Source organism: Syzygium oleosum, unplaced genomic scaffold, assembly GCF_021117445.2.
Source record: "Syzygium oleosum isolate NSW1041296 unplaced genomic scaffold, Sole_v2.1 Sole_v2.04, whole genome shotgun sequence".
In the NCBI taxonomy this organism is placed as follows: Eukaryota; Viridiplantae; Streptophyta; class Magnoliopsida; order Myrtales; family Myrtaceae; genus Syzygium; species Syzygium oleosum.
The window spans coordinates 7,656,382-7,673,473 of NW_026607488.1; the positions used below are offsets into that span (position 1 = coordinate 7,656,382).

The following is a 17,092-nucleotide window of genomic DNA, read 5'->3' on the forward strand; positions in this document are numbered from 1 at the left end:
TTTTTCGATTTTAGGCCTATGTGGACCCGAGCATGTCCTTAAACTACTCCGTTTGATGCCTCATGTGGACCTTGACATCCTTTAGACTTAAATCACATAGAGAATAGAGTCGGGTACTCTACTCGAAAAACATATAACCAATTTAGGGATTGAGCGTGTAGGCACCGGCATGTAAAAATAAGGAACGTAATCTTATTAATCCGCTAGATATATACACCTGAATAGGCAAGCAACCCAATGTAAAGTTTGGGCTTTTCCCTGCTTTGCCGAGCGAGGTAAATTTTTTTCAATTTTAGGACTACGGACTCTAGAATTTTTGTCCACTTTCTTTGCTTGTATGCCAAGCACACGTGAAAAAAAGCAAAGCACACGTGATTAAAGTGGGATTGTTCGGCCAAAATGGAAGTCAAAAGAGGTTCATGGCAAGACAAGAAAGTGACGAGAAGAAGACCTCCACTTGCTCTCTGGTGGTATAGCTTAAACGGAAGAAGAGAACCCAGTTGGTTTTAGCTTTCACTCCACTTGTCAAGCTTGCGTCAGCTCCAAGCATAGGCAAGCGTACTGACCATCCTCTTGTCGGGTGACGGAGAGATACAGAGAGAGATAGAGAGGTTCGAATACTGATGTCTGTGACTGCTGACCAAGAACCTCCAATGCCCACCTCGGTGGCCGGGATGAGCAGCGACGCCACCGCGCTAGGAGCGGGCTACCAGGTGTTCTTGAGCTTCCGAGGGCCCGACACTCGCCGTGGTTTCACCGACACCCTCTACCACGCCTTGGTCGGCGCCGGGGTCCGCATCTTCAGAGACGACGAGGAGCTCCGCGTCGGCGAAAGGATCAGCGGGGCGCTGCTGCGAGCGATCGATGACTCCAAGCTCTACATCCCCATCTTCTCCAGATCCTACGCCTCCAGCAAATGGTGCCTCCGCGAGCTCGCGCGGATCGTGGACAATACGTCTAGATCGAAGGGGAACAAGAAGATACTGCCCATTTTATTCGACGTGGAACCCGACGATGTGAAGCTTAAGACCTCCGTGTACACCGATGCTTTAGTGGAGCATCAGAAGAAATTTCCCGACGAAGTGAAGGCGTGGCGAGAGGCTCTTGTAGAGGTTGATGAAATTAAAGGATGGAGCTTGAAAAATTATGGAGGGTAACTCTGCAGATCCTTTAACTTTCTTTTGCATCATCTCTATAATGAATTAATAGACTAATCTTCATGTGTGTGCAAATGGGACGTCTAAGGGAATGAAATTTCGTTCTTTTCTTATCCCGTACTGTTAATTCAAACTTTCTGGTAAGAAACTTTGACATTTTGTGAATTTGCTCCCCGTTAATTGATAAGCCTGGTGAATTTGCTATTTGGTTTCATTCTGAGTCTTATGAGTAATCTTGCATTGTTGAAATATGTCCTGGGAGGTTGTGTTATGCGTTTATGAATGCATAAGCCATCCTAATTTCGCAAGTTCGATGAAGGACATTGACCTGATAGACACCTGACTCGAGAACTGCAGTTATTCTCAGTGAACAAGGAATCGAGACGTCTTGTCTTACACATTGGTTTTGCAATTCTGAAGCTGCGTAAGGTTGTGGAACTTGTTTTGGTGGTTCTGTGAGCTTGCTGATTTCTCTCATGCGTCTCACTTCCTTTATAAGTTTAGCAAGAATAATAAGTTCCATTTGGTTATAGTTCCCCTGATACAATAATGTTACTCCAAACAGGGGTTGATATAAATTTAGGGACATATTTCATCCTGCACTTTGTGTATTTGGACTATTAATGATTAGTAACTAATGACAAGAGTTTTGATGAGGTACGCGATGGAAGCGGAGGGCCCAGTCGAATTAATTTCGTATTTCTTTCTAGAGTTCTGATATGAAAGCTCTCTTTGAAATATACGGAGAGTGAGAATTCAGATGTATTGGTAGCTAAGGTGTTGAGAGTTATTTTGTTCATGTACTTCGAATTCGACTAGTGAATTCTATGCTCATTCTCCAGTGAATGCAGGCCAATGGCCATACCACATAGGTTATTATAGCAATTTCTCTCTCTGTCTATTTAGTTCATGTTCATTTGTTGGTTAATTAAGAGTATCGTATTCCAGGTTTTTCCTCAAATCGTCATCAAAGACACATGATGGTGTAATAGGATTGCATTGGGAAGTAGCATTGCCATGTACATGCTTCAAGATTACAAGAACTAGCATATATCATTCTTTTCTACTGAAAAAACATATTCTTGTTGACAGCCAAGGAGAGCTTACGAAGCTGGTTGTTGAGGAGGTGTTGGATAAGCTCAAGACTAAACACAAATCTGTGACTGAACATCTAATTGGAATGGATGACCGAGTAGCTGCCATAAAAAAAATTTTAGACATCCACGCTGGTGGTGTGCGGCTTGTTGGAATTCACGGGATGGGTGGTATAGGTAAAACGACCCTTGCCAAAGTCATCTTCAATGAACTATCTTCTCAATTTGGAAACTGTGGAAGTTTCCTTAATGATGTCCGAGAAGAGTCGAAAAAGGATGGGTTAGTCAAGTTGCAAGCCAAATTAATATCCGACGTTGTTAATTCTAGAGTTATAGGCAAAATTGATGACGTTGGTTATGGAATGAAGAGGATCGAAGAAACGCTTTGCAATAAAAAGGCTCTAATTGTTCTTGATGACGTGGATAAGAGCGAACAAATTGAGAAATTGATTGGAAGTTCTTTATATTCGGGAACTAGAATAATTATCACAACAAGGAATAGAAGTTTGCTGCAAATTAGGGGATTTAAGTATGAAAGTCTAGCTTATGAAATGCGGGAGATGAATTCTAAGGATGCGCTTCAGCTTTTCAGTCGGCATGCGTTTTGTGGAGACTCGCCACCAAATGATTACAACCACCTTTCAAAAGAAATTGTCTGTGTCACTGGAGGACTTCCTTTGGCTCTTGAAGTTATAGGCTCATTACTCTATTGTAAAGAGGAAGTAATATGGATAGAGACATTGGACAAGCTAAGAAGCATACCAGAGGAGGAGGTCCAAAAGAAGTTGAAGATAAGCTTCGATGTCCTTGATGAGTTTCAACAGCATATTTTTCTCGATATTGCATGCTTTTTTATTAATGAGGATATAACTGATCCGATTTACATGTGGACCGACTGTAAATTTTTTCCACAACGTGGGATCGAAGTCCTTGTTAATATGTCCTTGATAAAGAAATTAAAGAACAATAAGCTTTGGATGCATGATCAGTTAAGAGATCTTGGAAGGGAAATTGTTTGTCAAGAAAGTCCGATAAACCCTGAGAAGCGTAGCAGGTTATGGATCAGAGAGGAGATACTCGACGTCATAAGTTCAAAAGAGGTAAACTGAAAAAAACTAATAGTTTTTTAAATGAAAAATCATATTGCCTGTTATTAGAAACTCACTTGTCTGCTTAGTAGCTTTCTTTTCCCTGTTCCTTTTATTTAAGTTGTGAAACAGAATAGTTGTTTGTCAACAAACTTCTACTCATCAACGCAAGTCTTCATGGGCAGAGGAAGGGAAAGGTTCAAGGACTTGATCTAGATGGAAGGCATACTCAGATCTTACTTACAAATGAAGAGTTTGAAAGGTTTCCACATCTGAGGCTCCTTAAATTATGCAATGGAACCTTTGTTGGGGACTTTGTGAATTGCCGTACAAAGTTAAGATGGATGTCTTGGGATTCTCCTCCTCCAGATGTTAGGGTGGCTCATACGTATCTACAGAATGTAGTTGTTCTTAAACTTTCTACCAATCGCTTCAATGATTTGGATGTATGGAGCCTAATCAAGGTATGCTCTATGTTTACTTCTTCTCTAATTGTTTGTTCTCAAAATCATTAGATGTTCTGTCATTTGGAAGCTTCATTTATTTTGGCAGATGGCATGCAAATTGAAAGTTCTATCTCTTCAAGATTGTCCTAGCATAACAAGAACTCCAAACGTCTCTGGATGTTCTACTTTAGAGAGGTTGACTCTTCAGAAATGTGAAAATTTGATGACAATCGACTGCTCCATTGGGATGTTAAAGTGCTTGGTTGACCTTAATATTAACGGCTGCCCCCTTGAAGAGTTGCCTGATGAAATTGGAGGGCTGGTGAATCTTAAGCGCTTCTCTTTAGAGAGCTGTTTTTGGTTGAGGAAACTCCCCGAGTCTATTGGTAAGCTAAGATGCCTATTAACTTTTGACATTTCGGATACCTCGATTAATGAACTTCCAAATTCTGTTGGAGGGCTGCCGAAACTTGAGTTTCTATCCATGGCATCAACAAAGATAAAGGAACTCCCAAAATCTAATCTAAACTGGGCATTATTGCTTGAGTTGGATTTGTCATTTGCAGAAATCATTGAATTACCTGAATCAATTGGAAATCTAAAAATGTTGAAAGTGATATGGGTGGGTTATAATCCGATAAACAAGTTTCCTCATGCTCTTGGAACATTGAAGAATCTAGAAGAGCTACTTGCCCCTGATTGTAATTTGGAAGGTGAAATCCCTGCCGAAATTGGAGATTTGTCCATGTTGAGTTATTTAGTTTTGAGGTATAATGCAAGAGTTAGTGTGCCAAGGACAATTGTTATGCTTCCTCTCTTGCAAATGCTGGACTTAAGTCCATGTAGTGAGATTCAAGAATTGCCGGAGCTTCCCTCTAGTTTGACCGATCTATTGCTGGAATCCCGTTCTCTGCGATTTGTCCCTGATCTCTCAAACCTTACTAACTTAGTTAAATTGGTCCTCTCTGATGGATCTCTGGTTAGAGGCACAACAAGCTTAAGACAAGCTTGCGACATGCGATGGTTACGGAGTTTATCCAAATTGAATGAATTGAACCTATGCCTGTTAAATATCCCCGTGCCGCCTACAGGACTGGGCTTCTTTTCTTTTCTGGAAAAGCTTACTTTGTGTGGACTAGACCTGCAATCCCTCGCAGAGCTTCCATCGTCTCTGTTGTACTTACGAGTCCATAATTTCAACTCAGCAGGGTTACCCATGTCCAACTTGAGAAACTTGTCAACTTTCAGACTCTCACGATCAGAGCTCAAGGAAATTCAGCTCCATAGGCTTCATCAATTGTCAAGTTTGAGTGTCTCGGACTGTGAACTCCTGGAGAGGTTATCCTTTCCGTCAAACATAAATGAAATTTCTGTTATTGGTTGCCCAAAGCTAGTTGAGATTCATTATCCAGGTGTTTTGGAATCGCTTGAGAGATTGGGTATTGAGAGGTGCGAATCTTTTGAAAGGTTAAGTTGTCTGCTGGAGCAAGGATGTGATGAGCTGACATTTTGTGGGGGGAGACTGTCACTTCTATCAAGCACCTTTAAGAAGCTCAAAGAATTCAGTGTTGTAGAGTGCCCAAAGCTAGTTGAGATACAAATTGTGGGAATTCTGGAATTGTTGGAGATATTTTCAGTGGATGGGTGTCTGGCTATGGAAAGATTGGGTGGTTTGTCAAACTTGAAGAACCTCAAATCGTTGAGTATGAGAGAGTGCGGTGCTCTTCAAGATGTTGAGGGCCTCGATCAATTGGAGTGCTTGTGTCGATTGCTTGTTGATGATAATGGATCATTGGAAAGGTGGATTGATGTATCGAGTGCGAAAATACCAGATGAGTGCGAGATGTTAATTTGGGATTGCAGGGGTTCATTAAGTGAGTTATGTCCACGTAAAATTGAGTGCGTCTCCTTCAATTGCTACAGAGAGATGATTCTTCTTGGACCAAACCAGGTGCACCTTCTCTTCCTGGCTTATGTTTCTTCATTGCAAGTGCAACTCGCCCTTTCCCCTCTGCCTGTTCATTTCTTCCATTTATTGTATTTATTTTCTGTAGAGTATTTTCCTCTGGTAGCACTTAGAGAGTATTTTGTGTTCTGATGTCAATTGTTCATTATGGTATTTTACTTTAACTGTGACGTTTATTGGGTGTTTAACTGATACCATTTCTCGTATGCTGTGGTGGTGTAATTGAAGAATAATTGTAATAGGAAAATCAACTCACACTTGTACAATATTGTGGTGCATGTAATATAAAATATTTCATCTCACACACTGTTTGTAAGACATTACCCTTTTTGGGACGACATAATGACGTTACTTTTTTTTTTGTTCAGACAGTGACATTACTTTAACATGACAATCTATTCACTCTTACCACACACAAAATACTTATCTGTTTCATTAATGAGCATATTTTGTGTACTACATAATTCATAGCATGTCTCGGTGATATTTAATGAGCCATACAAATCCATCTGTAAAGAAACTGTTCTCAATAAAAATTGAAGTATGAAGAAACTTCATTTCGCAATGCATTTTATTAGACAAAGACTCCATTTTTTCCTATTTTCGGATGGTAGATATTTCTTAGAACATGTGATATTATGTCTTGATCATCTCAGAAAATTAAATTTATTTTTTTAAATTGGACTTATTGATTCGAAGCAAGGTTAGCTAATCGATCTGCGGATAGATTGCTTTTGCATCTGCCCTCCTTCTGACTTGCTTCTTGTTTGAAGGAAGGTCTAGTAGGCTTGTTGAATCAACTTTGCAGTCTGTTGTTATAACCATATTAAAAAATTAAAATAGCAAAACCAATGATTCTGCTCATACAGAGGAAGAAGTAACTTAGAGCTAGCATAAATCCAGGGCAATCACCAGCGTCATTACAGGGAAACTGCCCCACAAGTTTAACCCACAGCCCAAGGTGAAACTCTGACCATCCAAATTGGATTAGAGAGGGAGAGTCTCCAGTTGACGAGTTATTCTGCCACTCATTTGTCTGTAACCTCATTTGCATACTGCTGAATTTTAGAGACATCTTGAGGAAGGTAGAATCCTTTTGAAACAACAGCTTATTCCTCCAATCGAATAAGTGCTTGCAGACCAATCTGAACAGAAAGTCCCATTCAGAGTTGATAATGTTTTTGCCATATCCTCTTCTGGGTTTAGTTAAAACCACTTGTTAGTGTTTGAAGCAAAGAAGTGCTGATAGACTAACTTGACACAGGCTTCTCACTAGAGGACAATTCCTCAAGCAGTGAATTAAGGATTCAAGCTTGTTTTTGTAGAACTGACAATCTGAGGATGCTGAGAGTTTCTCACAAATTGTGCTTCATTTGTTCAAAGCTTTTTACGTGCAACCAGCCCCAAGATATTTCTGACAATCTAAGGACCTGGCCTTTGAAAGCAGGCATCTATTGGATGCCTTCTTTAAGGGTTCAAGTTTATGGACCCAAAGAAAGCAAATGTTTAGCTCTAAGAATATCTTAAAAGCATTTCTATGCTACATTAGTGTGAAGTGTCTTTCAGAGGAATTTAACTTCGAAGCGGTTACCGAAATGAATTCTAACAACTTGGATTACCTGGGTTGTGAATGCGAAAATTCTCCAATGTTGCCTATGCTTAGTTTCATGCAAAAAGTTCACGACCCCATTTTTGCTTTATTTATTACGGTAAAACCTTGGGACTGTTTATTTATTATAATTTTTTTGTTGCAGCATCCATGGTATAGATTCATATGCTGTCTCATATAGCTCAAGGAGATATCGTTATTGCTCTTAGGAGGATGAGGAGTCATTTCACTGATTCCATACTCTATTGGTTTAAGTATCTATTCCTTTTTATTATTAGTGTAGTTGGTGCTGTAGTGTAGCCCTTCATAAGGAGTCCTTGGAAGCTTCAATTTTGTTCTGCTTCTGTTTTCAAATTGCTCTAATATGTGTCCGAAATACTGAAATTGTATGTTCACCAATATATTGAAAGAATACTTTGGTAAATGACTTTGCATACTCTATAGGTGCATTTTGCCATTACGGATATGAAAGTTCGTTCCACTGGTCATGTTTCTGTTCACAGCTTTTGTTTTCTGAATCTCATAACCAAGTTTCGTGACTTCTTTTTCTGAGTCGATTTTTCCTTCATCAATTGTCAAGCGTTTGAAAGTAATAACATTAGAGTCGCTCAGCTTCTGGGCTTATTATAATTAGATTCAAGTTTCAACATGCTAGAGATACTTATGTCTGTTGCCATGTCTAATTCATTGTTAAATTATTTGATCCCAAGTCTATTGACTAGAAGGAAGAAAGCTAGGTACATACTGTACCTGTAAGGCCAATGCTTTGCACTCTCAATGAAATTAATGACTAGTTACTGAGTGTTGATTTCTTATGGGGGGTTAAGAAAAGCAAGTTTCTCTTAGGTATTACAAGCACAAGACTGATGGCACATGACATATGTAGAAGCGCAATAGGTAAGCAGATGAGGGGCGTCTTCAGTTTTATCAGTCTGTTTGCTTTCTCTTGAAATCTGATCTGCTACATATTTGACCAAGGTAGATTTGTTGCCTTTCATTTCATCATGGATACTCGTGTATTGTGGAAGCTGCAGTTATCAACTAAAGAATCTGTCAAGTACTTAATATCTCTGTAGGAATGTAGTTTTAACTTTTAGTCAAATGGGGGTTCCAAACTCAGATTCACACGGAGATTCTGTCGATGAATGTTCGGTCTCAGCTGTTCAACATCTTGTGATGGGAGATCACAAGGGGAGCTTATATTTGAGCTCTTGAAATGCTTAGGTGGGCTGACTTTCACTCAATGACTCCAACTCGTTGAGCTACGAGCCAACCAAATGTGTCAATCGGCCCAATTTATATCAAACGTCAAATTATTCATTACATTCACACCTCAACCATCTTGAAAGAGTGCATAATAGCTCATTGATCGAGTGCTCTTACATGTGTAGGAACGAAAACCCACCTACAGAACCCAACATGAGTTTCGCCTTTAGTTTCCTAAATCATAAATTTCTCAAGAACATGAACCTCCCATTGTAATTCAATTTTGGATGCTATAGAAGAGACTTTCACCTCCTATCCTAGTCGACCGGGAAAAAATGATTGCAGACTCAATTCTTGCATTTTTGATAGATCTAAAATGACGAATGTAGTGGGCATCATGCTGAATCTATAATATATAGATGAGCAGATTCAACGATACAAATATGTCTTATGACAACTAAATTTTTTCTTCGATGTCAAACTCCCAGCCAAAAGTATTTCTTTCTCATCCTTTGCCAGAAGGAGAATTTAGTCCGTTCTTGCTAGATCATAATACTCAAGTTATGTTATAGGTTCTCCTCATGTGAAGAAACTCATAGAAATTGACGACAACGGAGGCAAAAAGACAAGGCCGCATGTGAAGAAAGCGAAGACCGAGAGGCAGGCCCTATCGTCTCCCCATTGGATTCTTGGAAAGCACCAATTACCTTTAAAGTTTATCGTTCTTCCAAGGACTCATCATAATTTCCAAAGACCGACCCACTTTATTTAAAGCCATCGATCCGATGTACAAACGACTTTTCATGAACAAGAGCAGTCTTAAAATATTGAATACTGCTGAAAACAGCAATATTGTAATCTTGATTAAGCAAACCAAAGAAGTTTGTCTGCATTAGTGCTTCAACTATTATGATGGTGACTTTCACTTGGCTGTATAGATTGAGAATCTCTATCTCTAAAGCTTAGGTATACACACCCCTATAATTTTTCTGTAAGGACATCTGAGAGAGAGATATCTGGTAAAACAAGCTCCCATGGCGAACCTAGAAGCCGGCAGGAGCAGCGGTGGTGCACCGAGAGGTGAGTATAAAGTGTTCCTGAGTTTTAGAGGAACCGACACTCCTTATGGAATCATAGACTGCATCTATCACGCCTTGGTAGATGCAGATATTCGCGTCTTCAGGAACAAAGATGAACTCCGTATAGGGGAAGTGATTAACAGAGAGCTGCTTCAAGCTGTTGACAACTCCGTACTCTACACACCTATCTTTTCTGGAAATTATGTTATCAGTAATTGGTGCCTCCGCGAGCTCGCTAGGATATGGTTGTATAGTGATGCCCTCTTGGAGCACGAGAAGAAATTCCATGAAGAAGTGAAGGCGTGGCAAAAGGATATTGCTTGGTCTTGTGCTGCAATTATGTGATTTTCTGTGGAAAAATGATTGCAAGACTGATATATTAATTTATCTAAACATATCATATAACAAATCCAGAAAGTTGCAGGAAAAACGAAAAAAACATTGCATCTGGCTTGAACTCTAATCAGATTATTTGCATATAGTTAGATTCCATCCTAAAATTTAATTATCGTTTTTTTGTCATTAATTAAATAGAAGGGCTTTCCTTTTGACAACCAGGGATAACTTATCAATTTGGTTGTTGGTGAGGTTTTGGATAAGTTGAAGATAAAGCAGAAACCTATGACTGAGCATTTAGTTGGACTGGCCAGTCTGGTAGAAGAAGTCATGAAATAGGACGATAAACGTTTACTTATGATTAATTTCCAGTCTGGTAGAAGAAGTCATGAAATAGGATAATTTCCAAAGACCGACCCCCAGTCTGGTAGAAGAAGTCATGAAATAGGACGATAAACGTTTTCTTGGTGATGTGCAGCTCATCAGAATTCATGGAATAGGAAAAACTGCAGCAGCCAAGGTCGTCTTCAACCAACCATGTTCACACTTTGGAAAGCGATGCAGCTTCCCTGAAGACATTCGAAAAGAGTTAACGAAGGATGGCTTAGTCAAGTTGCAAGAGAAATTGTTGTTGGACATAGCTAATTCTAGAGCAATAGGAAGAATTCTTGATGCTGATTATGCCATGAGGATGACCAAAGAAATAGCTTACAAATACATACACCTATTAGGATGTCCATGATAAGGATATTAGACAACAATAAATTTTGGATGCATGACCAACTAAGATATCTTTGGAAGGGAAAGTACTCATATAGAAAGTCTAACAAACCCTGGAGAGCATAATAGGTTATGGATAAGCGAACAGATCCTCGAAATATTAAGAACAAAAGAGGTAAAGAAAGAACAAAAACTAGTTTCCAAGTAGAAAATTAGACGTTCCTGTACTGAGAATTGCCTTTTCTACCAAGAAACATTTCTTTATATGTGATAAAGTAAACAGAGTTGATGATTAATGAACGTTTACTTACAATTAGTTGGCAGAGTGACAAGGTTCAAGCATTTGATCTAGATGGAAAATATGCTCCCATCTTGATCACAAATGAATAGCTTGAAAGGTTTGGAAGTTTAAGGTTCCTAAAGTTATCAACTTTGTCGGAGACTTCCCAGTTCCAAAATAAGATGGATTACTTGGCATTCTCCTCAAATTTTTGAGGCGGTTGATATGTATTCTATGACATCCTTAAATTTCGATCCTATTCGGGATATAATGAAGTGATTATTTATCGATGCACTGTTAGTTAACTCTCGCTCTAAATTGATCGCTCATGAAAGACTAATCATTAGGGAAAGGCTATTAAGGAATTAAGTATACGCGACCAGAGAATTCGACCATGGATTGACAATTCGACCATAAGGATTGACGAGGAACAATTTTGAGCCATTATAGACCGATCAAGGAATGGTTATAGAATGTTTCGCCAATAGTATATAATCAGAGCGCGGGTGATTTCGCTTGACCATTGTATGAATTGCGAACAACCTTAAACCAATTCCTAATGATCGTGTACTTTGAAACTAGCGATTGACCCCTCACAATTACATGACAATCGAGATCATCCATGGTTCGAGAAAACTTAAACGTGAATTGTTATTAAGTCAACCATGAGTTGAATATGCATAACTCCTAAAAGCCGCCCGTTAGTTTGAGATATACTAAAGTCGCAATCGATCGATTTTGACCATGAATTAGAGTTCGAAATTAAGTATTGATCTTTCAAGGATTTCAAGACTAAACTATTGGACGTCGACTCGTTAATTCTCCGATTTATCGATTTGCTTGGAATTCTCGGAAAAGGATTAACGGGCCAAGAATTTGGAGCCCACAAGGAAGTGGGCCGGACAAAGGCACATTGGGCCTCAAGCCCAATGTGGTTCGACCCAATGAAGCCCACTAAGCCCATTTTCTATTTTCAAGCCCAAGTTTGAGCCCGATAGTATTTTCAAGCTCATTCCTTATCCGTTTGAGCCCAAACTTGATTCATACGAGCCCGTACAAAATTCTAGCTCGTATACGCATTTAGTATTTTATACTTTGTAAAATTACCAAAATGCCCTTCTAGCATTTATGGTCTTGAAACAAAAGTGTTTGATGCATGAAGACTTTGGGGGCAATTTTCATGATGAGCTTGGACTTGAATTAGGCTTGAAGAACAAGTCTTGCATGAAAATATCTCATTTCTCTCACTTTTCTCTCTCCTCCTCACCAACCGGCCACATACTCCCCTTCTTCCTCCTTCACGCCCAAACCAGCAGAACAGCCTTTGGGCTGCTGTTCTTGCTGCCATGCACCACCACAGAACAGCCAGCAGCTTGCCGTGACCGCCCGGAGCCGTACGCCGCCCGTCCAAGCCGTTTCCACCGCCGGATCGCCTCACCGTGAGCTAAACTAGCCGCCCACAGCTGCTGTTCAGCCGAGACCCATCCACCGTCGTCGTTCCGTGTCATATTCAGACCGTGTCACTCGTAGCCCTCGCCGTTGCCGTCGCGTCCATGTAGTCGGAATCGTTTCCGGGTGAGTTATCGCCCTAATCCCTTGATTAGTATGTTAAACTTGATTAGGATGAGTTATTTTAAGTTAATTATGTTTAGTACTAATTAATTAAGGATTATTTGATAAGCTATTGTGATAAGTGATAAGTGGACTCGATAAGTTATCGAGAAAACGCGATAGGCTATCGAGGTTTTATTGAGAAGCTATCATCAATTATGCGATAAGCTATCGAGGATTTGACGATAAGCTATAGGATTATTTTTATAATAAATGTTTAATTATTAATTAAATGAATTTTCGGAATTAAAATATTAATATTTTATTATTTTTCGGAAATTAAAATATTAATATTTTTGTGGAAATTCCGAACTTAATTTGTGGTTATTTTAGGCTTAAATTGTGATGCCTAAGTTGGAATTTTGCCTTATATATTGGTTGTATGTTGAATTGAATTGACTGATTATTATTAATTATAGAATTGTGGGAATTTAATTAATAAACCCTGAGGTGTCGGGTTTATTTGTTAAGTTTTATGTGAGAAATATGTTGTGGATACTTAAATATAGAAGCATGCCGAGTTTGAGAATTTATTGATATGTGTATAATCACGTGTGGTTATTTTAATACATTTTTACTGTAACATTTTATTGTATTAGCACGGATCATGTCTGTATTGGCTTTTGAAAAAGATAATGATAGAACTTGAGTGGTTGCTATGTGTGCATGATCACCTAAAGGGTCCTTTGTACCCGGTTCTACTGGATGACCGCCAACCTAGGGTTTGACTGTGGCCCTAACGGATGTCCTCAATTTGGTAATTGGAAAGCCGTCGCTGGTAGCAGGGGAGACGTAGTCATTCGCGAATCGGATTCAGAATGAACCCGTTTATGGGATATGCCGTTATTGTGGTCGGATGAGACGATGACGTGCCCGACGGGGAGGGACGATACTCGGTTATGCCGGAAGACCGCCAACTTGATGTGAATAATGCGGGTTGTGCCGTGCCCTGTGTGGCTGTAGTAATCGGAATACGCATGAAAGATTGTGGTGGCATTGCGCTTGATTATGGGATGAAATTGTGAGGCATGGTATGGGACGGGCCGAAGCGGTTTCACCTTATAATCGGGACATGTGTTGATGCATTGTGTATGGAAAAGTTATTGCGTATTCTGATTACATTATATGCTTGTTGCATTATGATTGTATATGATGATTTATAAAGCGCAAGGCGTGAGTGCCAAGGCAAGGTAAGAATGTCTGTAATTGTTTGATGGCACGTATGTTTATGCTGGGTTGAGTAGCCTGTATAGTTAAGGCAAAACAAGGGTAGCTTTGCTATTGATCTGCCGTTGATGTATTGCTACATGTTTTAGGTGCATCCAAGATGGGTTGACCTCCTACTCGGGGCTTAGGTCGTTAACTCGCTGAGATTTATCTCACTCGTTGTTGTTATCCATTTTTCATGTGCTCAGGTATAAGTACGCGTCGTGTTCTATTGGAACAGGCTGTTTTGAGGAGGAACACTTGTTGAGATTGTTCTCGTAGATAGAGGAGCAAGGTTAACCCCCTGCCTTTTGTGGTTGTAATCAGGAAGATCCGTGTAGCGGACTCGTAATATATTAACCCGATGTATTGCTGATGATGTTGTTAAATTGAGATGTGTTTTCCTTACTATCCCGTTTATTGATTGTTGTTGGGTGAATTAAGTTCACTTCCGCATGCGTTTAATCGTACGTAAGTCAATTCGATTGGGTTGGCGACGCGTCCTGGGACGTTGCCATTTCACGACCAATGGCGGGATGTTAGCGTGCTCGCGGTTCGGGGCGTGACATATTCAACCAGTGTAGTTGTTCTTGAACTTTCTGACAATCACTTCACAGATCATTCGGAGGTGTGAAGCTTAATCAAGGTATCTTAACTTATGTGTTCATTACGTCTACTCTTATTTTCTTCTTGTATTTATGTTTGATAGTTTTGCACTTGAAACATAATACCGTCTGTAGATGGCAACCAGATTAAAGGTTCTAGCTCTCAAAAAAAAAAATTTCGGCATTTCCAGAACTGCAGACTTCTCTAAGTGCTTGACGATAGAGAGGTTGACTCTTGAAAGATGTGCAATTTGACGGAAATTGACTGTTCAATTGGAAGACAGAAGTGCCTGATTGACTTGAATATAAACAACTGCTTGCGTCTTGAAGAATTGCCGCAAGAAATTGGAGGGCTAGTGAAACTGAAGCACTTCTCTTCGACAGATTGCTTTAGGATGAGCAAACTTCCGGATCAATTGAGAAATTAGCATCCTTGACGGAGTTGTATCCATCAAACATGAAAATTACAAGCTTACTTGATTCAATTTGCAGACTAAAATATTTTTCAACTCTCCATGTATCAAGAATGTCAATCAACGAACTTCCAGAAGTCCAGACTCTATGGAAGGCTGGCAGCGCTAGTGAAGCTCGACTCTTTCTCTCTGATTAGCACTAGGATTAGTGAGTTTCCTATCTCCATCGGAAAGCTGAAATCTCTGCGTGTGTTGGATTTTTCGTGTAAGATGATACCTATATCAACTGGGAAAGGTTGGAAATTACCGAGTGCTATTGGAATGTTGGAGAATCTTGAAAAGATAAATGCAGAGCGCTGCAAAGAGTTGGAAGGCGAAATTCTAATGAAGTTGGAAATTTGCTCCTGTTCAGAATCCTAAATTTGTCAGGTACACAAATGGATACCGTCCCTAGCGTAATCAGCAATCTTCCTCGCTTCCAAAGCTAGACTTAAGTAGAGTTGTCAAGGGACTTAACCAACCAGAGATTTTGGATGAATTGCGTATTTATGGGTGTAATTCGCTGGAAAGGCCGATAGATGTGTGCACCACAAAAATTCTTGATGAGTGCCAAATATATTTTAGTAACCGCGGGGAGTGTTGGAGTAACATAAAATTGATTATTGGTGTGATTGAGCACGTCGGTTGCTGGAAGCTACAAGCGTTAAAGAAGAGTCATAAAGACTTCAACGTGGCTTCGTTTTTCTTCAACAGATTAAGCTGTTTTATTGTCTTTCTTAATGATTGTGGATTGTTATGTTTTCTTTATTAAATGTAATCATTGGAGTTTGTGAACTTCAATTCCTATATAAAGAGATGAAGTCGTGAGTTGTAAATCAAGCCAAACACGAAGCCACAAAGACAAAGCATTCTAAACAAAAGTTCTCCCTCCAATAATTATTTGTGCTCTTATTCCAAGTTTTCAAAGTTTATTATTATTCTTTTGGTTCCAACATTTGGTATCAGAGCTAGAAATGGCATCTACTAGTTCCGTTCAGTTACAACTTCCAAAGTTGAACGGGAGGAATTTCAATAACTGGTCCGTCCAGATTAAAGTTCTTTTCAAATCGCAAGATTTGTGGAACTTGGTGGAAAACGGCTACACCGTAGTGGTCAATGCTGAAGTATTCGATGCTTTGAGAAGGGAGGAGAAAGACTCTTTGGTGGAATCTCGGAAAAAAGATCAGAAAGCATTGTTTGCGATCTTTCAATCTGTAGAGGAAATGATATTTGAAAAAATATTGAGCGCGGAAACCGCGAAAGCAGCGTGGGATATTTTGCAACAATCCTACAAAGGCGATGATCGTGTCAAACGTGTGCGGCTTCAAACACTTCGGGGAGATTTCGAGTCTTTACGTATGAATGACTCTGAATCAATCTCGGCGTACTTTGATCGTGTGCAGACCATTGTTAACCAATTGAGGGTTAATGGTGAAGAACTCCAAGATGTGCGAGTTGTAGAAAAGATCTTGAGGTCTTTGACAGAAAGATTTAACTACGTTGTCGCGGCGATTGAAGAAGGGCAAGATGTGTCAACCATGACGTTGGAGCGGTTGATGGGTTCATTGTGCTCACATGAGCAAAGAATGAATCAAAAGTCCGTCGATTCGACTCCCGAGCAAGCATTGCAGAGTCGGGTCACTCAATCAAGCCGAGGAGGCTATCAAGGTAGCCGAGGTCATGGAGGTGGTCGAGGACGTGGACGTGGAAATTTTAATTTCCCTGGAAAATATAAAACACGTGACAAATCAAAGGTCAAGTGTTTTAAGTGTAACAAATTTGGACATTACAAATCCGAATGTAAAGCAAAGGTGGCGTACGAGCAAGAACAACAAGCACATGCCATTGATGCCGAGGAAAATGTGGTGCTAGCGTGCAAGAAGGATGACTCAAGCATCGTGGACACCAACATCTGGTACCTTGATACTGGGTGTAGTAATCATATGTCTGGCCGAAAGGAGTTATTCTCGCAATTGGACGAGACGGTTCGTGGTGAAGTTAATTTTGGAAATAAATCCAAAGTTCTCGTAATGGGCAAAGGTAACATTAATATCAAGTCAAAAGATGGTACTAATGTTACTGTTGCAGATGTTTTCTTTGTACCGGGACTTTTTTGGAATTTGTTAAGTGTTGGACAACTTTTCGAAAGAGGCCACAAAGTCCACTTTGAAAATGGAGTTTGCACCATCAAAGGTGTGAATGATAAGTTGATTACGATGGTGCAAATGACGAAGAAC

At 39.8% G+C, this 17,092-nt stretch overlaps 2 protein-coding genes across 2 annotated transcripts; both read left to right on the forward strand.

Moving 5' to 3' along the window:
* Positions 1-592: 592 nt before the first annotated feature.
* On the forward strand, positions 593-8,069 carry LOC115685274 (disease resistance protein RPV1-like). Its single transcript, XM_030610307.2, has 5 exons — positions 593-1,153; positions 2,250-3,351; positions 3,525-3,803; positions 3,892-5,736; positions 7,506-8,069. The coding sequence occupies exons 1-5, from the start codon at positions 624-626 to the stop codon at positions 7,539-7,541; spliced, it is 3,792 nt and encodes a 1,263-aa protein (XP_030466167.1). The 5' UTR covers positions 593-623; the 3' UTR covers positions 7,542-8,069.
* Positions 8,070-9,600: 1,531 nt separating this feature from the next.
* LOC115685297 (TMV resistance protein N-like) lies at positions 9,601-10,723 on the forward strand. The gene is made up of 2 exons (XM_030610335.1): positions 9,601-9,939; positions 10,460-10,723. The coding sequence occupies exons 1-2, from the start codon at positions 9,601-9,603 to the stop codon at positions 10,721-10,723; spliced, it is 603 nt and encodes a 200-aa protein (XP_030466195.1).
* The last annotated feature ends 6,369 nt before the right edge of the window (positions 10,724-17,092 follow it).